This window comes from Rosa chinensis, chromosome 3 (genome assembly GCF_002994745.2).
Source record: "Rosa chinensis cultivar Old Blush chromosome 3, RchiOBHm-V2, whole genome shotgun sequence".
Taxonomy (NCBI): Eukaryota; Viridiplantae; Streptophyta; class Magnoliopsida; order Rosales; family Rosaceae; genus Rosa; species Rosa chinensis.
Window position 1 is genome coordinate 4,213,475 of NC_037090.1, and position 27,036 is coordinate 4,240,510.

Here is a 27,036-nt window from a genome sequence, read left to right on the forward strand (position 1 = left end):
AAGGTCTAGCTAGCATTATTTGAGTCAAACCAAACACAAACAATTCCGTTGCTAGAATTAGGAATTAATAAAATTAAGCGCTTCCTGAGTTAACTAGGAAAACCCACACCTTAGAGTTACACTTACAACACATATAAAATCTCCACTAATTCATCAAACAATTGTTTCAACAAAAACTTATCACTAGTTCCGTTCCTACCAACAACCCTGATTTCAAAACAATTAAAACACTCAGAGACAATCCAAAAATATTGTCTCCGACACTTACACAAAACCTCAATCTCCTCAAGGTAGCTAACACAATTCACAAGCTCTTTTCCGAACAATCCTTAATATAAGACAAAGGACACCCGTCCAACAGCTTGTGTCACACCAATCGATATCCGGATCCGAACGTGGTCCCACCACAATAATGATCCAATTTGCTCAAATAATCATCACTGAAGTACGTCACTTAAAACAGACTACAATACCTTCCACCATCCACTAATATAATATCACAACCCATTCGTCCGGCAAACTTCCACTAAGAGTCTATCACAATTCAACCTTCAAGACTCCGTGATTCAAAATTCGAATCAGATTCCGTATCACAAAGTAATTCCGTTCAAATTTCTAAGAACACCCAACTATAACACTATCACTATTCCCCAAATTTACGTATCACCGTTTCACTCATAAATGGATAAGCAAAGGAATCCATTTGCATAATACCACATACGAAGAGTTGATTCCAACTCTCCCAATTATTTACCGACCAAAGTTGTAACTCTATTATAAAACCTTAAGCATTCTTCCAATTCTTGCACTTCAAGCACATAACTGCAAAAGCCCACTCTTGTTAATCTCCCTACTCGCTACCATACAAGACTCAGATAGACAAAACTATAAGTCATGGTATCAAAAATCAATCTCTTTTATTTCGAGCAAAACTATGCTCATACACCTTGGTTAGGTCAACGACCCAAAATGACAATTCTAAAAATCTCGTCCTACTTATATCTCTCAATTACTATCATCACTTCTCACTTGCCATCATCAGTGACCAAAGTCACTTGAAAACAAAGACTCTAGCCATAACAACCCAGAATAATTATTCAATTTTCTCTGTAAATGGTTTCCAACATTGAGGTTCCCAAAGAACCACCAAAAAGTTTCAATAATATTTCAAATGCTACTTAACAACGAATCACATCACAAAACATCCTTCCCGAAACTTGGTTCAAAGTCAAACCACCATTATTACCAAGTCCATTTCTACCCACAATCCTGATTCCCGAAGCAATCATATCATCTAGAGACAGCCCAAAGCTATTGTCGCTCGTCTCAGACACTCAACACAACTCGAACTCTGGTTTCCGCACCTTAATCCCTGCCCCAACGAACTTGTTGACATCAAGGAAAAGACAACCACAACATTTTCCGCGAATCACATTTCGTAGCACAATTCGAAACTGTAGAGTAGTTTTACTCTACCATCACCAGAGATAGGCGTAAGACAGTTAACCAATCGAATACGCAAAGAAAGTCCTAGGAGGTCGGCGTACAAGAGGCATAGCACCAGAAGAAAACCAACTGACTTTGTACCTTACACACTTGATGAATACCACAGCACCGAAGAGCACACGATGGGGAACCGCTGCAGTCGGGCCATCACTCGAGAGGTACTGGGCAACACCGAGTATATAAGGTAACAGAATAGAAACGAGTCTACAGAACCTAACAACCTAATGCTCTGATACCAAATTGACAGGACCCGCCCCGAATTACACCCTGAAATCCGAGGTGGCCCTGTGGGGCCCACCTTAGGGATAACTCTACAAAAAATTCGGCAGAGTCACCTCTAAAATGGACTACCCAAAAACCTGTAAAACACACTAAACACTTCAAGCAAACCAACCTTATACTCCTGGAGCCACCCTGCTCCCAATCACCAACAACTCCACTTTCACAAAACACAAAACTCAAAATACTAATCCCAAGGTTATGCAGAGCAATACTACTATACACAGGGATATAACAGATGAGTAAAGGATCAAGTGATCCTACACTGCGGAAATAGTGACAACTATGCCTCAAATGTCATGTACGCCCGACCTCCACTAATTCGCCTGCAAACTGGGCATTAGAAACCGAAAAGCCCAGGGGAAAGTAGACGAAAAACGTTAGCGTGAGTGGACAAAAATAAACAATTTAAAGGAAAAATGATGTCATACTTTCCCACAAGTTTACAATATAAAGTCTCAATGCATGCAACGTTTATAAAACGTATTTCTTTAAACTCAAATCTCGTGCAAACCATTCCAGCCCTGCTGGATAAAATAAATCGGAATAGCCCCGCTAGTCAAATCATAATAAAATATGGGGAAGGACGTTCACCATACGAAAGAAGGGAGCCTTATTAGCTCGGGTCGGAGTGTCCCACACTCTTGAGCATCCCATGCTCTCCTCTACTCACCTACGAACACATAGTAAGTAGGGAGGAGTAATAATAGGCTAGCCAGTAATATAATATATATAGAACGACCCTGGGTATGGTGGTTAAAAACCGATAAATTCCAGTAAATCCTTTAGACTTCCCCATGTCCCACGCTGAATAAATGAATGAGTTGTCAATGAGGCATTCCCAATGCCAAACCGAAAGTCGGTAAATAAATATGGAGACTTACTCCATCGAAATCCCATTTCAAAAATCCTTTAAAAAAAACTCAAATCGACGAATGAAAATATAATATGAAGTTCCGGAAATCACCTCGGAAAATAATTCGTCGAAAATCAACATCATTTATAAATTCGAATCCGAGCATAACAATTTCATAACCAAAACTCACAACCAGTATAAAACTTAAATACTTCATGAGAATCATTATTTAAAAGTAATTCCATAAGATAATTCACAATTATCTTTATATGCTCGGTAAATACGTTAATAAAATAAAACATGCTTTAATAAATAAACGCACGCATCACTTGTTTGAAAACAAAAGTCCACTCACAGTACTATTGGCAACCACGCAAACGAGTTCCTTCATCTAACCGTAGCTCGCGACATTCCCCTGTACACAATTATATTTCCGTAAACGGCAATCCGATAAAATAATTACGAACTTAAACGAAATCCGAAAATCCCTATCTCCAATACTTCTCAAATTCAACCCAAATCTCTTCCACAATTCTAATTCCTCAATTTACATATTCCATAATGAAAACGAGGGAAATCCGACGGCCGGATTTCCCATATGTCCACCACAAAACTCCAAACTTCGAAAATTCACAAACAATTCCAAACTCCTCCAAAATTCACCAAACTTCACATATAAGCTCTATGATAATTATAGAATTTAACTAGCTAAAAATTGAAATTTATAAACTACCCTAGCCGCCGCTACCGCCGCCCACAGTGGCGGCGCCGCCGCCACCATCTCCGATGGCCACCAAAATTTGACAGTAGCATCTTCTCAACACACTGATTCAACTTCATAACTACAACAATTCCAAATAACAACTAGAAACAGTCGAAATCAATTAATGAACAAAAACCCAGAAATCCTCAAGAACCCTAGAATTTCAATTCGTCGATTCGGCATCTACACAATAAATCGTGATACAAGGCCATAGGGGAAATGATCAGTGATGAAAACCGAACCTTCGATGGCGAAATGGGGACCGGAGGTGGCCGGAATCGCCGGAAAACGATGAAACCTCCGTTCGGCTACAGTGACCGTCCTCTTCTTCTCATTGCTGCACCTTCCACAGTTCATATTAGGCTACCAAACGAACCCAGAAATCAAGAGAATGAAGAGAGCTTTCCAACGACACCTTACACGTCAAAATCCGTCGCCGGATGGAGGAGATATGGCCGGAAGAAGGTGAAGAGGTCGGAGAGGAAGAGAGAATCGGGGAGAGAGAAGAGAGAGCTCGGTAAGTTTCCGAAAATGGAAACTTACCACAGTAACTCGGCTATTTATAGAAACTTACTACATGAACAGTAACTTTAGTATTTCGCTTATAACTTTTGCATACGAACTCCGATTTTTACGTACCACATATGCACGCTCTCGGTTTAACGTCCTCTACAACTTCCATGAAGAACTGTTTCTCAAATTTTGATCCGAACAAAAAGTCAACTTTTAGGGCCACTAAAAGTACTAAACTGAAAGTAAAAGTGAAAGTAAAGGTCGTTTACCGTCCAAATGACTAGTAAACACGTGGATTTAGGTTCGGGACGTTACAAAGAGGGTAGTTGGACAATTAGCTTTGCATCATTCATATTCAATTGCTTTAATGCTTGCAAGGGAGGCAAAAGGTGAAACCCGATGCCTTAACTCCCATCCATTTGATAACAACTTGTTTTGTTTAGGTTAGTTTATATTAATTGCTTTCATTGTTTCAATTTGAATAGAAACCAATTTCAAAATCAAAATCAAATCTCTACACACCATCTTGCACATACTCACCATGAACTTTGGTTCACTTGTGAGCCTTTGTTTGTGATTGTATATTTGCATATTCTTCTAGTTTTTCCTTAGGTTTTCCTTAGCTAGGAAAGGATTTACCAATCATCGTGGGTTCGACATCCTTTCTTAATCCCCTATTCTATAACTTGTACCTCTTGCACTTGAGGGTGGCTTTAATGCTGACACATGTCTTATTAAACATTGCCGTATATTATTGTAGCACTCTTGACATGACATGCCATGATATGTAAAAAAACTAGGAAACTGTTTTTAACCTAGAAAATCAATCATGAAACTTTGCATAAAAAATAAAGGGAAAAATTCACCAACGGTGTCTGGACACTTAGGAGACTTTCAGAATGATACCTGAACTTACAAAGTTATCAATGTGATACCTGGACTCATTTTTTCATATCAACATAGTACCTACGAACAGTTTCAGTCACGGAGTCGTTAAATTTTGCTCGTGCGATGCACGTGAGTCACTTAATGAAGATAAAAAGACCGATTTACCCTCAAAATTTTTTGAAAAAAAATTCACTAATGGTGTCTAGACACTTAGGAGACTTTCAGAATGATACTTGAACTTACAAAGTTATCAATGTGATACCTGGACTCATTTTTTCATATCAACGTCGTACCTACGACCAATTTCTGTCACGGAGCCGTTAAATTTTGCACTTGCGATGCACGTGAGTCACTTAATGAAGACAAAAAGACCGATTTACCCTCAAAAGTTTTGTTTTTTTTCCTTTTCTTTTCTTTTCTTTCTTTCTTTCTTTCTTTATTCTTCTTCTTCTTCTTTTTCGGATTCTTTGTTCTCTCCCTGCCAACACTACCGCTTTCGGAGAACCCACCATCGAATATGCAGGAAGAAAAATGGGGGAGAGCCACAACAACCTCAACCACCGCCCAATGACGTCGTCCTCCGCTTCTTCTTGATTGGGTTTGGGGATAAGGATTGCTTCTTCCTCCACCTCTAGCGAAATCGTGGAGGCTCGAGACCACATTCTAAGGGCCACCTACCGGAAGGACCGCCATAGCAAGGTTTGCACCGCCAAAGGCCCCAAGGACCACCCCGCCCGGCTTGCCGCCCACACCGCCAATCAATTCTACGACGTGCAAGACCGGCTCGGATATGACCGGCCCAGCATGGCTGTCGATTGGCTCATCAAGAAAGCCAAGGCCGCAATAGACGAGCTGCCGCCGTGAAACCCGAACTCAATTTCTGTTCAGACAACATCTTCTCGAATGGTGTCGATATCCGCGGCGCAGGACACGCAGAATGTGAGCCTCCATTTCTCCATGGTGGAGGCTCCGAGTTCTTTGTTTGCTAATCGGCGAGGCGCAATGGTGGGCAGCAGCAGAGTGGCGGAGCTGGTGAATCAAAAAAGCTTGAATTTTCTGCAAGTGAGGATGGTGTGGAGGCCGAAGTTAATGTTAATCTTTGTCTGCCTACAATTGCCTCTGATCGAAGTTGGGCTAGAGGCCGAAGTTATTGGCTAGACCGGTGAAGTTGCAGGTGAGGATGGTGTGGAGGTGGTGTTGCATGTCGGGAATTACGGAGAGGATGGCGGGGTGGGATTGGAGCTGTGATTTGAGAGTGGAGGGCTGGCAGGGTCTGTGTTTCTGATCAATGGAGTATAAAAATGGGTCGGAGGAGAGAACAAGAATGGTGGTGGCTAAGTCGTCGGCGGCGGGGATGAACTCGGAGTGAGCGGTGAAGCCTCAATGCACAATTTCAATTTGCTGTAAGATTTGAAGTGGGAGGAACCAGAAGCATCTGCGGTGCATGAAGGTGGATTGAGACGTAACAACGGTGTTTGATCGGCGATTGGCGGTGGGAATCGGCTGAGCAAGATGATTTGAATCTTCATGATTCAAATCAAGGGAAGAAGAAAACAAAAAAGAAAGAAAGAAAGAAAAGAAAAGAAAAAACTTTTGAGGGTAAATCGGTCTTTTTATCTTCATCAAGTTACTCACATGCAAAATTTAACGGCTCCGTGAAGGAAATTGGTCATAGGTACGACGTTGATGCGAAAAAATTAGTCCAGGTATCACATTGATAACTTTATAAGTTTAGATATCATTCTGAAAGTCTCCTAAGTGTCCAGACACCGTTGGTGAATTTTTTCCTAAAACAAACTGAGGGCAAAATGTCTTTTTTGCGCTCATTTTTGGGCTCACGTGCTCACAGTTAGAGGAGACGTGACGGAAGTTCGCCAGAGGTACGACGATAATACGAAAAGTAAAGTCTAGGTATCACATTGATAACATTCAGAGTTTAGGTATCATTCTAAAAGTCACCAAAGTGTCCAGACACTGTTAGTGAATTTTTCCCTATTATTTTTTTTGTTTGACAAAGTTTGAGGATTGATTTCCATAGGGTCAGCAAAACATACGAGATATTTTGATGTGTTTAGCCTCGTTTAAGGAAACACTATTAGCTTCGTTTGTTTACATGAATGTGGCCATTCTTAGCTTCACTAAACAGAGGACACAATTAACCTCATTAAACATGGACACCATTAACTTCATTAACTTGTAGTTAATCGCCACATTGCATGCAATGCTTACTATTAAATGTTAAAAGCTAATGTAATGTAATTAGTTAATTAATATCGTGCCTGAATTTAGAAGCAAAACTGACATGAACGATAATTACAAATCTCTAGAGCGGATGTTGAAAAAAAATCGGCCAGATGGAGTAAATGTAAATTCTAGAGCCTTGCTCACCAAAAGACCAAAAATTTTAATACCAAGTAATAGAGAATTTTAATAACACGATCTCAAAAGTGCAATACATACACCAAAAATAGCTCCATTCTATGCATGTACCATGAAATCCTGGTACACTTAATAGCGTACGTGCTAATTAATGATACATAAATTTATCAGGCGAGAGGGAAAAAGAAACTCTAACTTGTCGTTGGTTGATATCTACAGTTTTGATATTTGATTGATATGATAGCGAATTCATATTTATTGTCTATCTTCATAATATTATTAGTTTAGTAGAAGAAGTTACTTGGTTAATTACTCTTTCTCTTTCTAACGTATTGCTCATTTAGATCATTAGATCAATTCTTTTCCGCTACGACAAAGAAATATATATTATAAATGAAGAAGATGCACAAGGGCCAAAGCCCCCAGTTGGCACTGCGACTCATGCCAGGTAACAGAAGCACATCCACGCCGCCAAAATAATCTGATCTCTGCCGTCCCTCATTTCAAAGTTGAAAGCCTTAATTGACACCCCAGCCCAGAAAATTCCAAACAAGAACAAATGCAAAGGAAAAAAAAAAAGAGAGAAAAAAATTGAATACGCACAATCATGAGGATCGTGTAACAGAAGTGAAAGACTAGTGGAGGGCAGAGGCAGATGTTAGAGCGAATTCTCAGGCCATCTTACATGGGACCCGGCACCCTTTCCTTCTATCACTCCAGCTCATTATTTTTCACCACTTTTTTCATGCAATGCTGGCACTCTCCTCCACCATAACCCACTCCTCTCTCTCCTCTACCTCTCTCTCTCTCATTTTCTATCCCTATCTTTAGGCCTCAGACCACTCTCCTCCCTCCCTATTAATACCTCCTCTTCCTCCACTCCCTCCTCTCCATTTTTCATCCCCGCAAAAACGTATCCAACATTTTTCATGACCCTTTTTGTTCTAATCGTTCCACTACTGACTTTTCTCTTCCTCTCTCCTGCGGCTTATTACAAGCTTCTTAATCTCCCAATCATGATGAGCTTCTGTAGAAAAATCACCCCTCACTCTCTTCTCGGCCTCACCGCCACCACCACAACCACCGCAACTCCTTCCACCACCAATGAAAACCTCCACCACTACATTCCTTCTCTGACGGGAGGACTATTAGGGTTAGTTACTGCAACCGCCAATGACGTCACGCAGCGTCATCCTCTTGTTTTGGAATCTTCCTCCGTAAAGAAACAGATCTCGTTGTCATCTCTCCCATCGTTTTTACCGCCTCCTGCAACCAAGGCTGTAGGAGGCGGTGACATCGGCGGGTTCGGCTTCCTAGACGAAGTCGGTGGCGGCGTGGACGGGTTTGTGTCATGCACCGAGAGTCTAGGGTTTGAGAGCTCGGATGAGATCATGCGAGTGGACGATCAGGTTGAGCAGGATGACGAGAAGGATGAGCTCAGGTTGATGAGGCAGTCTGAGAACAAGAGGACCAAATGGAGGAGGATGAGAGATAAGAGATCGTCGGTGGATAAGGTCAACAATAAGTTTCCGCCGCCGATCTCTTCCTTGAATAAGAACGGACACCCGAATTTCTATCTCCGGCCGGTGAGGAAAGACGGGAGGTTGGAACTCACAGAGGTGAAGATTCATAGGCCAGAGGTTCTACGCGCTCATCGCGAAGATGGACGGTTGACGTTGCATCTTATTACCCATGACCAAGAAGAAGACTTAATAGAAGAAGAGCAAGAAGAAGAAATTGAAGAGGAAGGAGTTGATGTTGAAGATATTAATAATGTCGAGGAAGGGAAAGAGAATGTAGAAATAGAAAGTAGTGTGAATGTTGGGGATCAGTGGAAGATGGGGTTGGCTGGAGGAGAAGGGTTTAGGCGGTGTCAGGATGTGGCCGGGAGTAGCCACCATGTGTACCACCATCACCACCACCACAACACCCACCCTGTGTGGAGCCAGCAGCATTGTGTGGTGTGAATGTGTGATGAGATTGGTGATGAGGGTGAGGTTAGCACTTTTAGCTAGAATAGCAAGATTGATGTGTGTTCAAGTCAAGTGGCCGCTTTGAGAATGAGACAACTGTACGTAGTTTAAATTAGCTAGCTAGTACGTAAGTCTAGTAGGCTTGATTAGCTATTAAACAAATTGATCTACTAAATTAAATTGATTGGATAGAAGCAACCTATCATTTAGGTGCATTGTTTGTGAGAGTAGCTTTTATGTCTGCCTCATTTGTACGAAGAATATCGCTTAGAACTCAGAAATAGTGTTCTCCTCGTCAGTTTACAGTACTATCGATCAATCACAAGAAGGTAATGTGATAGTAGTACTATGTGTAGTGAAATTTAGGGTTGATGATGTATGTCAACAGGACAGTGCATGTGGAATCTCTTATCTCTGCAATATTAGAGAAAAGGTGGAGGGCACTGAAAGCTGGCCCAGATTGAAGGAAGGAACCAAAAAAGCAGGCGATTCAGGACCTGCAAACAAACACATGCAACAGTACTATGCACAGTGGGATCGATGATCGGTTGTGTTTGCCAAAATAAGGAGGTTCCTGTTACGAAATGTAAAACGAGAGCTAACTAGTTGCCCTTTTATGTTTCCAATGCTTACTAGAATTTTTGTATGGTTACTCAACTGGCCGGCCTATGGGATAAGTTAATTTATGAAGATATTTAGGTTCTATTTCCATTCTACCATATGTGCATACCTTATCTCTGCTAGTTGCTACAAAATTTAGATGGATTGGGATTCTCTTGGTGATCATGGAATTGAAGGATATATATATATATATATATGGGTCCTTGACCAAAAGCCCCAAAATGAGCCAAAGTTATCCCACTTACCCCAGCAACAAATTTTTATTCCCACTAACCCAATTTAAAATGAAATGACTATTCTGCCCACTTCCTAATTAAATAACTACAGCTACGGTAGTCTCTCTCTCCTCTCTGTCTCTCTCTCCAGACTCTCACTTTCTCTCTCTATGAAACCAAAACGCTCTCTCTCTCTCTCTCACATCCTCCAAAGCAGATCGGAGAAAACTCTCTCTCTCAGAGTTCGACTGTGTTGTGGTGGCGTCGAACCCAGACCCGCTCGAGTTCTTGGCCGGTCTTCTGTTCCACAATTAGATGGAGGTTCGAGTCAACTCGGCAGCGTGTATCGAGAACCTCCTGGCCAAGTCACGGACGGCGGAGCTCCGAGCGCAATCCATCAAGGGGTGACTCCGAAACCTTGTTCACCCACGGGCTCTGAAAATCATAATCAAAGCCTTGTTCACCTTGTGCCTGGTGAAGCAGACACGTGACAAAGCCGGGGCTCTCTTGGACGACGCCGGAGCTCCAATACCATTTGCTCTCCTCGGGGTCAAGACTGACCAGCTCCGATACCATGTGCCTGATGAATTCGATTGTATTTTGAATTAGAAGTTTGCAAAATAAAGTAACAGATAGATGGATCAGATGGAACTTGGTCTATGAGGCGTCCATCTCTTCACGTCTCACAATCCAGGTCTGCAACTGGCGAAGGGAGAAAAGGTAGAAGACTTGGGTGCCCAAATCAAATTTTTCTGTGTTTTTTTTTTTTGGTAAATTGGTTTAGAAGCCAAAAATGAAAGAAAAATGAAAAAAAAGAAAAAAGAAAGAAAAGAAAGTTCTATTAGGGCAATAGAGGCATGTTAAAGATCTATTGGGGGCAATAGACATTTTGAATTGATATAATCTCCTTGTTTATTTTTGTAATCAAAGTTTTATTTGTCTAAATTTAGGGAAATTAGTTCTCATTCTGGCTACTGAAAGTCCTATTAGTGAGAAATATACGTCTATTGAGGGGCAATACATGGCTGATAGTCGTCTATTGGGGGCAATACATGGCTGATAGACGTCTATTGGGGGGCAATAGACGTTTTGAATTGATATAATTTCTTCATTTTTTTCTTTAATCAAAGTTTTATTTGTCTAATTTTATGAAGATTAGTTCCCATTTCGGTAATTAAAACGTCTATTGGGGGGCAATAGACGTCTATTGGGGGATAATAGACATTTATTGTCCCTCTATTAGGGGGGCAATAGACGTCTATTGGGGGGCAATACATGGCTGATAGTCGTCTATTGGGGGGCAATACATGGCTGATAGTCGTCTATTGGGGGGCAATAGACGTCTATTGGGGGCAAAAAAACTTTCCGGTGGGTGGTAGCCGGTGATCGGAATCCGGCGGCCGGTGACCGGATTCCGGCGAAAATTGGCCGGATTCCGGCGGCCGGTGACCGGAATCCGGCTGCCGGTGATCGGACTCCGGCGAAGTCCCCTATGGTTTCTCTCTCTTCCATTCTCTCTCTCTCTCTCTCTCTAAGTAATAAAGGTGAGGGTAAAATGGTATTAAAAAAATAATAAAAACAAAAAAAAATCTTAATGGGGTATTAGGGAAGACCTCCTTAGAGTGTTTTGGGTAAGGGGGAATTAAAAAAACTTAGTGGGGTAAGTGGGAAAAAAATCTCTAAAAATGGTGTAAATGGACAAAAACCCAAATATATATATCCGTCCACAAAAACGGTAGTGCTAATTCTACTCGACCACCACGTACAACGTATAAGTTAATTATCAAAATTGTTTAACTACTTTTAACATTTATGTGCAAGAATAATTGCATGCGAAAAAAAGTAAAAATATTTAAGGGAAAATGATCATTTACCCGATTTTAGGCTAAAAATTGCCCACTTGCTCCACCAACTGTTTTTTAACCCCATTTACCCAAAACACTCTAAGGGATTATTTCCCCTTTACCCAATTAATTATTTTTTCTTTTTTTTGAGACTTTTTTGCCCTCTCCTTCTTTCTCACTTAGAGAGAGAACTCACCTTCCACCTTGCTGTGCTACGGTGACTAGTGGCCGGCGCAGTCTCCGGCGACCAGACTCCGGCAACCGGTGACCGGACTCCGGCGAACGGTGACCGGATTCCGGCTATTATTGCCCCCCAGTAATCATATTACTGCCCCCCAGTAATCATATTATTGCCTCCCAAAAATCATATTATTGACGTCCAGTGAATTGTATGAACTCCCAAAACCAAAATGAATACACTACAGGAACAATTGATCAATTTATAATCATATTACTGCCCCCAGTAATCATATTATTGCCCCCCAATACAAAGTCTAATGTTTCTACTGCCTCCCAATAGACCACCAAAAATGCACCTTTTTGTAGGATTCACAGATAATTTGACTTTAATACACAGAAAACAACATGTAACTTATCAAAACACCACACTATAGTGATCCATGTCCCTCGTATCAAAGTCTACTGGGGGCCAATAATGTGTCTACTGCCCCCCAGTAATCATATTATTGCCTCACAATACTCTTACTTTTATACGTTTTCTTTCCTTCTGGGCATTCTGCCCAAATTTTACCCAAAAAAAAAAAAATTACGGTGAAGCAAACCGAGCAAGCAAAATTGGGGCAAGCAAACCGAGCTTTAATCTTTCCTTCTCAGATCCATGAGCAAAAAAAAAAAAAAAAAAAAAAAGGATTACGGTGAAGCAAACCGAGCAAGCAAAATTGGGCAAGCAAACCAAGCTTCAATCTTTCCTTCTCAGATCCATGAGATTCAGATCGCCGCACTCTTCATCTCCACCAAGCAAACCGAGTTCCAGACCTCACAGTCTCATCTCCACAAACTCATCGCCCTCGAGAACCCGTCTTCCACGGCAACGATAACGTCGTCCACTAGCTCACCGCCACCGATTGCCACTTTGCCTACCTCGACATCCCCGCCGCCGACCTAGTCAAGATCGCCACCACTAGCTTGCGCGGCGACGCGAGCCCCTGGTTCTGCTGGTATGAGTCTCGGCACCCGGCGAGTTCGCCGTGGTCGATTCATCGCCACCGTGTGTAATTTGGAGCAGAAGAGGTCGCTGAAGGAGTATGAGGTGGAGTTTCTGAGGCTGGCTGCCGGAGGTGGACATCTCAGAGCCGTGGTTGAACAATTCAGAGAGAGAGAGTCTGGGAGAAGGGGAGTCGAGAGAGAAAGAGGGCAATACTGTCAAATATTGTTTGATTGGGTAAATGGGGTTAAAAAACTCTTAGTGGAGTAAGTGGGCAATTTTTAAGCTAAAATTGGGTAAGTGGTCACGACCCCAATATTTAACTTATTGAAAATCCAATCATACACACTGAAATATGCTTAAATTAAGTTATAAATAACACATCAGTGCATTAATACATTAACACGAGTTTGATTTCTATGCGTGGTTACTACACCTGATATTTTGCATTTGTTATCATTCTAGCGGTCTAACCTCGTTTACCTCTTTATGAAGTCAGTCTAGCTAGAAATATAAGAGCGCGTCGAAGCAATATAGAATTGTAGTATAGATAAGTAATGGGAAGATAGTCATGGTTTGTGGGTTGAATTTCTGGCTAAACTTATTGAAGTTGTAACTAGCTCATCATGAGCTTCATGGGATTTTTGTTTGAAGTGGATACGATATATATTCGCATAATAATGCGAGCCTGGCAAGTCAAATAATAAATGGGGTGACAAGTAGTTGATCCGATAGATCTTTGTATCTTGTACATGCATGATGATTGATGAGATAAGCTTCAGGTAATATTGGTATCACCAGTCAACTCAAAAAGGAATTGAGAGGGACTATTATGAAGGTGATGCATATTCTAAATCGAGATAAAACTAAAGAAATTAAAGGTGAGGAAAAGGGTGAGGTTTTCTGGGATTTGGGTGGTTGTTGTTGACTGCCTGCTGCTACCATCAAAAGGTGGCTCAATTCGATCGAAGACTTCGATTTAAGTCTTTGCCAGCTAGAAATGCTGAGAAAGTTTACATATATAATCATCGATGACGTCCTTTTAGAGTATGCTGTGGTTCAATAATCAGCATAGACTATTTATTAATGATGCATCATAAACGCGGGTTCTGTGATTAATTGATCGAACTGATATTCATCAATTAGGAAAAAGTGTCCAAGTAATTGACGTCTAAGTTTTATACTAGCACAAACTTCGCTTTCATGCTACCTTGAGATAAATCGTAGACCAGCCACCACATCAATACATATGCAAAACCAAATAGGGCTTGTCCATGATACATCTTGGGAGTCCGAAACTGCTAAAGTAGCTAGCTAGCTAGATCGGCCTTTGAGTTAGCTGGCTAAATAGCTACGTCGGCCTCTTGGAATCTCAGTGCCGGAAAGTCCATCTTTAGCAAAAGTTTTCTGTAACAGTAACAACTTAATAGACTTCCTAACGATTTGCCTCCCTTAATTTCTTCCCTTCGAAACCTCTCCTAAACCGAATTTTATCCAATGGTCTTCGATCAAGCAGAGAGCAAAGCAAATGAGATCCGTCAAAGACTCCAATTCCGGCGACTTAACGAGTAACAATTGATTAATGAATTAAGAGTTATTTTGACCTTGTAATTAGTGCATGGGAAGCTAATTGAGATCCGACTGTTGATTCCATGCATCAAAAGAGTTGGGCTGTTGCGAAAGTTGGGGTCCTGTGTATCATTCGTTCACCGTATCTTCCATCATTAGCTAAACATATACAAGAAGGAGATATAATGGAATACAACTAACTTGTATGCTAGTTAACCTAGTTAACCACATGCCAACTACGTACATGTTTAAGTTTCACTTTGAATAGATCAACAAAAGTATATGCATGAACTAATTATAATAAGGTCTATCCTACTCTTCTTAAAGTATATGCATGAACTAATTATAATAAGCTCTATCCTAGTCTTCTGAGAAGGAACAAATAAGTTGATGCATACTGTGGTTCTAGATCTGTATTCTGTAGTGAAGAAAGGAAAAAAAGAGAAAAAGTGAAAGAGCAATAAAACGTCGACAGCAGGGTTCGAACCTGCGCGGGCGAAGCCCAACAGATTTCAAGTCTGTCTCCTTAACCACTCGGACATATCGACACATGAAACCTTCTGTACAGCTTGGTATATATGGCATTTGTTTTTCTTCTTCTGCGGGAAAAAAAAGTTAATTTATATTCCCAAGTGGAAGGCCCACAACTCAGCTTTGGAGTGAAAGGCTGGTAGAAACAAATAGAAAAAGGTTAGAACAATAACTAACCAGTTCGGGGACGTAGCTCATATGGTAGAGCGCTCGCTTCGCATGCGAGAGGCACGGGGTTCGATTCCCCGCGTCTCCATTTTTATTTACATTATTTTCTGCAATTTTTTCCTCCCTCATTTTTATTTTTTATTTTTTATTTTTTGTGTGTGGCTAAACCATCCCTTTTTTATTATGAATAAGTACCAACTCATCACCAGCAATCTCAAACCAGCTCGATACCAAATGTAAAGGTATAAACCGTGTGAGTCCCAACACGAAGGCGTAGCCGTGTTAGCAAAGCCACCCCAGCCCCATCCACTACTCCTAAACCAACCTAAAGTAATTATATATCCAAACCATTAGCCAATCATGTCAAACTGTTTGATCCTCTTAAATTCTTAATCAACTTGCAAAAAGGGTTGGTGATGAGCCAAACTCGACGTCTAGATGGATAATATATGCCATCCCCATTCCTAGTCATAGGTCAAAGCTCACAGCTTCACAGAGTGGAACATTTCTTGCTTCGTGGGCAACCGTCCTTCAACCTTTATTAGATTCTAGTTTCCATCAAGTTTCTATTATTCTCTTCACACCGCCTTCAGATCACTGATGAAGTTTTGGACGAAAGTATTATTAGTAATAAAAATATAAAATGGGAAATGATTCATTATGAAATTATATATGTAGATGATAGCTTTTGTCATGGTCTTATCACATTATATCACACGCGCGTTTCATATCAGATAAGATACTTTGGGATTGAGTAAAACTTATTACAACAAATCGGCCCCCCTATGCCTGAGCATCGCAATCAATCCATTTCGCCATCACGACAATTGGTTTGGTAATCTCTTTTCTCATTTTCATCCTCGGACTCAAACTGTGCTCGAAACCAGTAGCTAGTGTCTCGGTCATTATCAAATATTGTCTTTTTGTTACATATTTATTGATACTCTCTCGTTCAAACTTTTTCGAATTACATACATTTTGTTTGTGTGTAGTGTTATGACATAACCAATTATTTTCCAAGTCGTTCGTAAAAGGAAAGTTAAAATGACTGTGTTAGCTTAGAAGAGTAACACACATCCTAAAACTTGATTAGTAAGAATATGAAATGGGAAAGGACCCATGATGAAACTGGATTAGGGAAGCCTATAAATAATGGGGGGTGAGAAAGAAACCCATGACCCAAAATAAAATTTGTAGAGAGACCAAAACAACGAGAGCACCACCGGTACACATTTCCACAGTGAGAGAGTGAAATTCCAGAAAGTGAGAAATCTCCGATCAGATTTGGAAAGATGCATGGGAGACCATCTTCTTCGTCTTCTACGTCTTCTTCTTCTCTCCAACCATGTCTCCCGAAACGGATAATCCTAATGCGTCACGCCGAATCCCAAGGCAATCTGGACATGGCGGCCTACACGAGCACCCCGGACAACAAAATCCCGCTCACCGAACAGGGCCTGGCCCAGGCCCAGCTCGCGGGGGCCCAACTCCGCCGCGTCGTCTCCGCCGACAACGACTCCAACCACCCCGAGTGGCGCGTCTACTTCTACGTCTCCCCTTACGAGCGCACCCGCTCCACGCTCTCCCAGATCGGACGGTCCTTCTCCCGGAAACGTGTCATCGGCGTCCGAGAGGAGTGCCGGATAAGGGAGCAGGATTTCGGGAATTTTCAGGTGGAGGAGAGAATGAAGGCCATTAAGCAGACGAGGCAGAAGTTCGGCAGATTCTTCTATCGGTTTCCGGAGGGGGAGTCCGCCGCTGATGTTTACGATCGTGTTTCCAGTAAGTTGTTGATTCTTGGTTTGGTTTTGATTGGCATTTTGTGTGTGTGTGTGTGAATATGTTGCATAAAGAGATTGAAAGGTTGGAGATTTGGAAGTACGCAGATGAACTTGTTTGTTTGTGTTTGTAGCAAGGTCCAAAAGTTAGTTTCTTTGTTGTATATTATATTGTGCATTTGCTTACTTGGTAGTTTTTTGGTCTTGAGTATTGGGTCAGTTTTGTTCTGTGATTTTCGATTTGGTACTTGAACTGGGGTAATGGTGAGTTGAGGGTTGAGTTAGATATTGAGTGTGAGCTTGATTCTTGAATGTGCTTATAGACTTGGCTTGATGTTTATGTTAGCTTTGGATCTATCAGAAAGAGGGTGAGTCAAGTAGTGTCTGAAATCTGGCTTTGTGCTTCGAATAGAAATGAGATCTGTAACTTATGCTTCTTTAGAACCAAAACTTGACGTGGAAAATCGCTGTTTTAGAAATTGAAATGATGATTGAAGTAGTGATATATGCTTTGTAGAGTTTTAGACTTTATTAGGGGGTTATACAAAAGGTAAGGATAATGGTGAATGACGAGAACTCTAAATTGACTTCCAATACTTAACTCTGCTTGTAAGAGCCAGAGTTCTACTAACTTTAGAATCTGAGATCAATATGACAGAAATATTGCTGACGAGAGTATATATTGTGGTTTTACACATTGTGGAAGTGTTTTAACTTACAAAATTCGATTGTTGCATAGTGGTTTTAGTTTTACTGCCTTTTGTCTACAGAATTGAATGTAGAGCTAATAACACAGATGATTGCAGGTTTTCTTGAATCTTTATGGAGGGACATAGACATGAACAGGCTTCGCCACAATCCTTGCCATGACCTTAATCTTGTAATTGTATCACATGGGTTAACATCGCGTGTCTTCCTCATGAAGTGGTTCAAGTGGACGGTAGAGCAATTCGAGCACCTAAACAACTTTGGAAACTGTGAATTTCGAGTGATGCAATTAGGAGCTTGCGGAGAGTATAGCTTAGCAGTCCATCACACAGAGGAAGAGCTAATAGAATGGGGTCTTTCACGTGAAATGATAGATGACCAAAAGTGGCGAGCGCATTCGGGCAAGGGTGGGACTGACCGTTGCCCCTGGTTCGTTGATTCATTCTTTGACAAGCTAGCCGACTCTGACGACACAGACAGTGACGATGTTTGGCATGAAACCAATGACAAAGTTCAGCAATCAAATTGATTATGCAAATCATAAAGTAGACTGATTCTTTTAGCATATGAACATAGGCTGCCTAGCAATTGGGTTGGGAATTCTTTTGATCTGATATGTACTTGATAGTTGCATGTTCATAGTCTCTCTTGAGTGTTGAAAAATGAAAATAGGAGATTAACACATTAATTGTTGTTCAAAATGCATAGGAAAGTACTCCGGCTTTTGTTACTTTTGTTATCAGTTCTCTGATGTCTGAAGATCAGTATACAGAATAGTTATGCCCCTTCATTTCTTGGATGCATACTGATCTAAAACTGAAGATTTGTTCTTGTGTATTGTGCAATATTATACAATGTTCAATCTCTTTTCGTTTCGCCTATTCGTTTCTGTGATACTCCGAAATGATATATTCCGAGTTTGTTCACCATCGGTCAAGGTAAAAATGTGGATCTAATGGTAGAAAAATCGGTAACACAATGTCTAATTTCACTTTGCTTGGACCGAAAAAACAAACCGAGATATTTGAGTGGGGTGGTCGAGTGTGAGAAAATGACAGGCCAAGCAGTCCTTCAGAAAACAAGGTCCTCTGTTTTAAAGCAGAGACGATCATTAAAGCAACATTCTTGACTAAGCCAAACAAGAATATCTCTCTCTCTGCAACACGTATATCACTTCTTTTACACTTTCCCGGGATCCGAGTGACCTTTGTTTTTGTGAAAACGCAGAGATTGTCTTTCACACAAACTTGAACTCCTATCTGAAAGACTGAAACAAAAGCTCCACAATGTGCTTCTTCCAGAATTGAGCTACAGTCAGATTTTCATTTTGTGTCCCAGGTATTCTTCATTTTTATAGGTTACTAAATTGCTTCCAAACTTCCAAAGATCAGATTTTTACTGCAATTTTGAGAGTGTAACCCAGATCTCTGAAATGGGTGTTTGATTTCTGATCTTGGCAGCCTGCATTTTTGGGATCAAACCAGAGTTGGGTTTTGTTTCTTTTACAGCATAGATTGATGGCTCATCCACAAGACCATGGCTTTTGTTCCAACAGTGCTGTGAGGCTGGCTTTGGTTATGATAGGTGTGTGTTTGGTTGGTTACACCGTACGTCAATCATTTTATTGGCGCTTTAAGGAGGGTAGTTCATGCCCTTCATGTCACTGTGATTGTTCAGAGGACTCTGTCCTCGTACCTATAGGTGAGATTCACTTTTCAATGATTGCAAATGTATGCGTTTACCAAATATAGAAATGTCTGATGAACCAATTGCTTTGGAAGGTAATGTTTCTGATTTTGGCAGGGCATGTTATGCTTCAGTCCATTTGGATTTACTGAAAAAAAAATTAATTAGTGTTAAAGTTTTTTGATAAGTTAATTAGTGTTAGAGTTTTACCCTTTATCATGTTTAAAGTCTGAAATTCTGATCAAGAAGCATACTTGTTATCATTAATGTGATATTCTGCTAATCTTTTGTTACTGTCTTTATCTAAAGCATGATTATATAATGAAATTTTTTTTTGGAAGCCACATTCATTAACCACGTTTCCTATGTCACTTTAGCAGATATTATCAACGACTCATTTACAGGTCAGTTCAATCTGCCTTGCATCCATTTTTGTTACTTAAAATTCTAAAACTTGGTGCTTCAGTTTTTCATGAAAACGATCAAATTCTTCAATTAGGTGTTTGGCTCAACAAGTCACTGCATTTGAAAAGATGTTATAAACTTGATAATTTCTTTATGACTTTACTGTGATGCAGATTGTGGTAAACATGAACCAGAAATGAAAGAGGAAATGGAGAAGGATATCATAGCATTGATGTCCGAAGAGCTAAGTTTGCAGCAGACTGTTGCCAATGAAACCTTGCAACAGAGCGAAGCACTGTTGATGAGTGCTAGGAAAGTCTCTTCACACTACCAAAAAGAAGCAGAAAAATGCACTGCAGGAGTGGAAACTTGTGAAGAAGCAAGGGAGAGGGCTCAAGCGCAACTTGCAGAAGAGCTAAAGGCTTCAGAAGTATGGGAGAGACGAGCTCGGGAGCTTGGGTGGGAAGATATGAGACTATACTGATGAACGTACTTGTTAACCTGTTGTTCTTTAACGTTGGAATGTTTGGCCTTCATTTGCCGGATTGCATGTAAAGCTAGTGCTCGGAGGCCATTGTTGTGAATACAAATAATTAGCACTCTGTTTTCTAAGATGTTCTATTGTTTTGAGAATGAAGTTTCTTTCAAAAGTTTCGATACCATTGAGAAAATGTTGAAGGATAAACTGTAGTGCTAATACATTTACAAAAACTTTCAAGAAAACTGTCACTCTTTCCCTTTGTAACAATGAAGAGTAAATGGGGAAAAGGAGAAAATAAGCTTTAGTAAGACTGTAAGAGAATCAATCACGAACTGTTTGGCTCTATTGATAAACCCAGTTAGGTACTAGGAAGTCGGCTTCTCAAGTTAAATATAAACTATCTAAGACCGCAAATCCAGCGGCAACTCCACCTTCATCCGATGATGAAACCTTGGTTCGCATCAGGTAGCCACACTGGTCATTCAAAATCACTTTCTCGTTGTTCCTGCACCAATGAAAAATTGGGACATGATGCTATGCTTCGGCTACAACTTTGTACAAAGATACCAACAAAACGAACCCAAAAGTTTAGTCATAAGAGTCAAATACCTCAAGTAGGCACCATATACCCCAAGCTCAGATATAGTATCGTCTTTATAACAAATGCCCTCTCGCATCAAGAATGTGGTAGAAACAGCAGGGAATAACCTCTGCATCAGGATATAAGCAGCCTCTGCTTCTGACCCTTCCTTCTGCAATTTAATGAGGGTCTCCCTAACATCATTGCCATAGATATTGTTCCCTGAAGTGCAATGACGATTTGTTAATACTTGTCATTATAATAATGGCAGATCAAAGTTTTAGAAACACGGACCTCCGCCTTCTCTTTGGGGCTTCATGACAAATAACTCTGGCTTTTCTATTGCTTTTTTGACAATATCTGAGTCATCCAAACTCCACAATCCTGCAAAGCATTTCCGTAATTTTGCAATGTCCTCTTTATCGTCAAGGAACCTGCCTCACATGAACAGTAAAAACATTTCAGGTTACCAATTGCAACAATTGTAACTGAACTTCCCTAAAATCCACAAAGCTCAGATTCAGTTGTTATCTCAAGGAAATATATTATTTACACTAGTCATACATCTAGCTACCAGTAATCATAGTCTAATTAAGTAGCTACAAAGGGAGAGTACTAAATTCATAACTTGCGATAATGTGACAATTGATGCTGCTTGAATTCAGCAATACCTCTCAAGAACATTAGGCTTAGCAAGTTCCTGTTGAACCTTTTTCGTCCCTACTAAATGATAAGATATTGATGGGCACTTGATGGCGGACGACTGCTCCATAAGTAACCTAGCTCTCCACTCCTACAAATGAAACAACCACAGAGTTAAAGCGACATTGTAGACATCATATTCTGAGGTTAACTTTTTACCAACTGGTGCCTTCGCAAGTAGCCTTCTAAGTACCATCCTCAGAATATTCATATGAAACAGAAGTTCTGAACCAAGGGGAGCCAGAGAATAGTTTGGGATGAAGTTGGGGACAGTTTGTACATGTACATTCTACATATTTTTTTTCCAAATCAGGTATACCAAATCAAGGCAGCATTAACATGACCTGCGCTTAAAGAGTAAGGAATAGTACTTAATAGCACATTGCAGGATAAGCCAACTAAAGTGACCCACAAAAGAAGCTTGACACTACACAAGCCTTTATACACTTGCGAATAGCCAACCAAAACAGCTGCCTTCTTTTGCCACTGAACAGATATTCACCATGAGAAAGAACATCTCATTCTTCTTTAATCGACTAAATACAAGTAAAAGGAAAATAGAGGCTCACTGCTTCAGAAGGATAATCATTTGGGGTATACCCAGCTCTGAAATAAACTATTCCAATTACTTGGCCACCCCTGCAAATTAAAAGCTTTTTCAGACAATAAATCAAGGATGTGACAAATTCATATATCTATAGTATAATGAATTTTCCATGGCTAAAGGTACATACATAACAAGTGTTCCATCTGGTAGAAGCTCCGCCTCAGCATCAATTTCTGCCAAAGTTTTTCGAAGAGTTGATACATTATATGTGTTATATAGTTAAGGAACATGACTAATCATGAATTCTGCAAACGAGCTTCTAGTTCAAAGATATATGCAATTAATTCTTTGAAAATTAAACCAGCACAAATTCTTTTAGAAGTAATTCAGTCTAGAACTTTTTGTCTATAAGCCTTTTAACTTGAAGTTTCAATGAAACCAATACAAAAGCTTTTATATTTATTATCTTCAGTTTCACATGGACATATACTAATAAGAGTTCCATAACAGACAAACTTCTTTATGCAGTAAATTGAGAATAATCTAAAGTAGTACATCTAGAATCACAAAAATGAGGCAACAAAAATAATAAAGGAAAATGAAATCTGCAACATAAGGCACAGTCCCCCATATCCCACCACCCCCTCCATGAGCAGCATATACTATTTTATGAAAGATTAGATATTTTCCTAGAGATACGGGTCATACAACTAGTGTTTCCAACCTGGGGGGGGGGGGGGGGGGATTTGTCATAGAGCTAGCTACAAAGGATATTTTTCTTTCAATGTAGTAGAGAGCCAATGCTGGTCGTACATGTTGCGTTCTTCAGCCTGAACCACAAACAGAACTACCGCCCTGTATATACTTGGAGTTAAATCCAACTTTAATCATATCACACTAAGTAGCAGCAAAGGAATGAAACAAAAGAAACATTCAAGTCTAACCTGGGGTTGTTGTATTCAGTCCAAGCTCTAGCCAAAGCCATTGAAAATTGACTGACTGCAGCATTATCAGGAATCCTTTTGGAATCTAATCCAAGAAATTCTCCATAGTTACTAAGTAAGCTCCTGAAAATGAGCGACAAGAGTGAAAAACTTGGTAATTCTAACTCAGTTTGCGTATTTACATATTGCAATACAAAAATACGCAAACTAACCATTAAACTACTGACTTAGGTGAATTTTAAAACCATGAGCAGCAGAATTGGAGGTTGGAGCATTTAATAAGTCAAATCCAGTATGACAATGACTAATTAGTCAACAAATTGTAATAGAATCGTTATCGATAAATGTTTATTTTACTTAACCTGTGAAGTTTGCCGACAAGACCACTGAGGCCTGCAAATGAAGATGAAATTGTGTTCATCTCTATTTGAAGGAGTAATTTAGTTTGTTCATCAAGCATATAATCTGACCGATGTAAACCCAAGCGTATCTCCTGTTCAAGTGGTTAAAAAAGTTCAGTTTAGCATCTTCATGCTCAATCAATGAAAATACCAAACAACTAAATTAAAGCATACAATTTAAACTAGAAAATAATGCAGCATTCCTCCTTGTCTATTGCAGGTAGTGTAAATTTTATATGATTTACTAAAATAGCTATAAATAAGCATCCAGCAAATGCTATGTAAACTTGTAAACAATAGTTACTGAACGACAATTATCCAAATCCGGAACCATTCAACTAGATCACATTGAACACAAATTTCTCCTCTCAGAATAATTAGTGCTTGAATGCCCTATTGATATACAATCATACAGTTACCTCTTTCTTGTTAATCTCTAGCATCTTGGCATGAATATCTAGAAGTCTAGATGTAAAAGGATCTGCTTTCTTCGTTCTGAAATATAAGATTATAATGCATCAGTTCAGAAATAGCGGTAGCCTCTAGGGAATAGGTAAAGCTGGCTAGCATGTATCAACACCTTCCCTGTTATCCTTATATACAACTTATTTCCGTTTAGACTCAGACTACTAGCACTTAGTGTCTCCCTATTGAGGTTGAGAAATCTATATAAACCACAATTTCAGTGCAAGGCACTGATCTCATCTGATACACCCAAATCAAGAAAGGATTAAGCTGTGTCCTATGCTCTTTTTAACCATAATATCTGCATCCTCATTTTCACTACCAAATACACAATCAAAAAGGGAACTGCAAAAGCACCTGGACAATGAATCCTGCAGGAATTTGGCATCCAAACTCACTCGATCAACAAGTTCATTGAATATGGGGGCTAACTCATTCGCTTGATTCAACTGAGTTGCTGGAAACGGCATCGGAAGTAAAGCGAACGGGGCGTGTACCAATCCTACTCCAGGTACTGTTGATGACCTCTGTAATTTGGAGCAGTCAACATCAAGTTTAAGAGTTCAAGCCATAATCTTTTACATGAATATCGAATAAAGCACAAAGCTTCAACAACTAAAAGCTTTTGAATTGTTCTGAAACTAATGAAAAAGTAGATGTTTTTACATCACCACTTTTTATCCACCATAGTCAATGCACAAAACGTATTTAATCATATGCAACAATTCCACCATTCATTCTCAGGCCAATCTCAACCCAACACTCTACAACCATATGCTGATTCAAGTATTCATTTTTCACTAAACTACTCGAGAACAGAAACTTAAATTTCCAGTCTTTTCTGGTTGTCATCAGTTGAAAAGAGGTAGATAAGCAATAGCACACTTACCTGAACAGACCTGTCACCAACAACAAGGCCATGAATTGAGCTCCAAACAAGAGCATCATATACCATCTTGTCAACCACTTCCTGATCAATCCCATCAACATTAATTGGCCATGTGCTACTTTCATCTTGGGTCTCCCTAACTACAACTTTGCCACCATTGACAGGCACAACTTGAGAGGGTTGAGACATGGTCTTCAACTGGGCCTTGAAGATTTGGTTGGTGGGGTTTGATTTGAATACTGGGTTTTGTAATCTCGACTGTGTTGACTGAGAAAACAAGGTTGTTCTGGGATTTGAGTGAAGAAGGGTGATGGCATCAGTGGTGAGAGGGATGGAATGTGAAGCACCCATCACTCCTTTAAAGTGGCTTTTATACATAAAACTAAAACTATAGCAGCCTCTGGTTTGCCAATGGGCAAATCGGTATCTTCATTTGGAAAGAACTAGCGTTCAATTTGTACTACGATTGTATTTGTTAATGTTTGGGACATGGAGTAGGTCCAATCTGTCATTAATATTATGTGGCATTTCACTAATTTCTATATCTGGAGTGTACAATGTTGTTTAAAATAAGAAATAAGATTCCCACGATTTCTCTTATTTAGATGAGTGTTGATTAAAGGAGGCTCGTTGTGCAATTTTTCTTTAAATAATAACAATATTCCGGCATGAGATTGAGCCTCCCAGTTAGGTTAGGTTTCAAATCTCTTTCAAAAAAGAAGAAGGAAGATTTCAATTTCAATTTCAATTTCAATGTAATGAAAGTTTTATGAAAACTTTGGAAAGTTACCTTTTAATTCAATTGTGAGATCAAGTTTGTTTGCCTAATAAGGAGTGTATTGATTTAAAATTAAATAGTATGATGATTCCGAAAGATTAAAGTGATTTAGTAAATATTTCAAAACATGTAACAAATCCAATATTTTCATCAAAGATTTTTTAAAATTCTCTTCATTAAACCTCAATTGTAAAAATCATACTCAATTGTTACACTCTCTAAATCGATAAATTTTATTTACAATATATATTCTCTTTTTACTTGCTTATTCTGAAAAATATATTCACATTTTAAAGAGATATTGTTATTTATTCACAGGAACCCCGCTTGTGAATGGGGGACTAGAAATTGGTCGATCGTGCATCATTAGGAACCAATTTAGAGTTATAAAACAGAATTATGAAGCCATTGATTAACATTAGTGACCAGGTTCTGGTGATGCCAAGCTTAAAAGCAATCATCTCTGGCCATACGTTTGGTGTTTTTAGGATTAAATATTGTTTACTCCCTATACTTATAGGATTTCATCGTTTCAGTCTATGACCTTCGAAGTTTACCTAAAAAGTCCATGAACTCTCAATTTCCTCCCAATTGGTATCTGGCTCTCTGCGGTCAAAATTTTCTGTTAAAGTTGCTGAAAATGTCTATTATGCCCTCACTTACTTTTTTTTTAATTTATTTTTTCTTTTTTTTATTTCTTTTTTGTCATTTCACCTCTTGAAGGTCTATGGATTGAAACCATCTTGATGAGGAGATGAACAGAAGGAGGTGAAAGAGCCGGAAGAAAAAGAGGTAAAAAGAAAAAGAAAAATAAGAAAAAAGAAGGAAAGAAAATTAGGAAGAGAAATATATATATTTTTTAAGTAAATGAGGGTATAATAGACTTTTTAGGGAAAGGTAACGGAGTTTTTGACGGATGCGACGGTAGGGACCAATTGGGAGGAAATTGGGAGTTCAGGACTTTTAGGGACTGAAACGATGAAACTATAGGGAGTAAGCAGTATTTAATCCGTTTTTTTAACACTAATCTAAATATTATATGAAACAAACAAAAGAATGAGATGGCTTTGTGAGATTGCAGTATTATTGCACCCACTAAACAGAATTTGTTGAGCATCAATCAGATCAAGGTCACTTCAAATGTTCAATGTTTCAGTTGTCTAAGCCAACAGCCATCAAATCGGATACTTTGAGTGTTGTTGCATGAGTGTTCCTTACGAAGTTCTCATTTTAGTAGTCCTCATTAAAAACTCTCCACATACACACTTCTTGCTGAAAGAATTGAGTCGATATGTTATCAAACACCTTGCTGATGAATATTTTGTCACTAGAGGTGTTGCGATATATACTGCATTTAGCATTTCAGATGTATCTTTTGCTGACGAGATTTAGTCGGCAGAGG

The 27,036-nt window shown here is 39.6% G+C and overlaps 4 protein-coding genes and 2 non-coding genes across 7 annotated transcripts; 4 read left to right on the top strand and 2 right to left on the bottom strand.

Annotated features, from left to right (window-relative positions):
* The first annotated feature begins 7,992 nt into the window (after positions 1-7,992).
* LOC112191729 lies at positions 7,993-9,873 on the top strand. Its single transcript, XM_024331130.2, has one exon. It carries the CDS (start codon positions 8,114-8,116, stop codon positions 9,149-9,151), a length of 1,038 nt encoding a protein of 345 aa, XP_024186898.1. The 5' UTR covers positions 7,993-8,113; the 3' UTR covers positions 9,152-9,873.
* Positions 9,874-15,037: 5,164 nt separating this feature from the next.
* TRNAS-UGA lies at positions 15,038-15,119 on the bottom strand. Its single transcript has one exon. It is a non-coding gene; the product is annotated as a tRNA-Ser (tRNA).
* Positions 15,120-15,285: 166 nt separating this feature from the next.
* On the top strand, positions 15,286-15,358 carry TRNAA-CGC. Its single transcript has one exon. It is a non-coding gene; the product is annotated as a tRNA-Ala (tRNA).
* A 1,065-nt stretch (positions 15,359-16,423) lies between these two features.
* On the top strand, positions 16,424-18,438 carry LOC112192283 (phosphoglycerate mutase-like protein AT74H). The gene is made up of 2 exons (XM_024331937.2): positions 16,424-17,052; positions 17,855-18,438. The coding sequence occupies exons 1-2, from the start codon at positions 16,563-16,565 to the stop codon at positions 18,283-18,285; spliced, it is 921 nt and encodes a 306-aa protein (XP_024187705.1). The 5' UTR covers positions 16,424-16,562; the 3' UTR covers positions 18,286-18,438.
* Positions 18,439-18,769: 331 nt separating this feature from the next.
* LOC112193949 lies at positions 18,770-20,509 on the top strand. 2 transcript variants are annotated; one of them, XM_040516453.1, is made up of 4 exons: positions 18,770-19,094; positions 19,217-19,457; positions 19,820-19,846; positions 20,021-20,509. In XM_040516453.1, exons 2-4 carry the CDS (start codon positions 19,274-19,276, stop codon positions 20,329-20,331), a joined length of 522 nt encoding a protein of 173 aa, XP_040372387.1. In that variant the 5' UTR covers positions 18,770-19,094; positions 19,217-19,273; the 3' UTR covers positions 20,332-20,509. The 2 variants fall into 2 exon arrangements, with proteins under 2 accessions (XP_040372387.1, XP_040372388.1); XM_040516454.1 differs by having other exon boundaries at positions 19,823-19,846.
* Positions 20,486-25,293, bottom strand: LOC112192282 (glutathione synthetase, chloroplastic). The gene is made up of 12 exons (XM_024331936.2): positions 24,857-25,293; positions 24,325-24,494; positions 23,922-23,997; positions 23,464-23,594; positions 23,102-23,224; positions 22,932-23,012; positions 22,345-22,425; positions 22,180-22,249; positions 21,580-21,701; positions 21,203-21,342; positions 20,938-21,130; positions 20,486-20,833 (listed from the first exon to the last, which is right to left on the bottom strand). Exons 1-12 carry the CDS (start codon positions 25,232-25,234, stop codon positions 20,710-20,712), a joined length of 1,689 nt encoding a protein of 562 aa, XP_024187704.1. The 5' UTR covers positions 25,235-25,293; the 3' UTR covers positions 20,486-20,709.
* Positions 25,294-27,036: the final 1,743 nt, after the last annotated feature.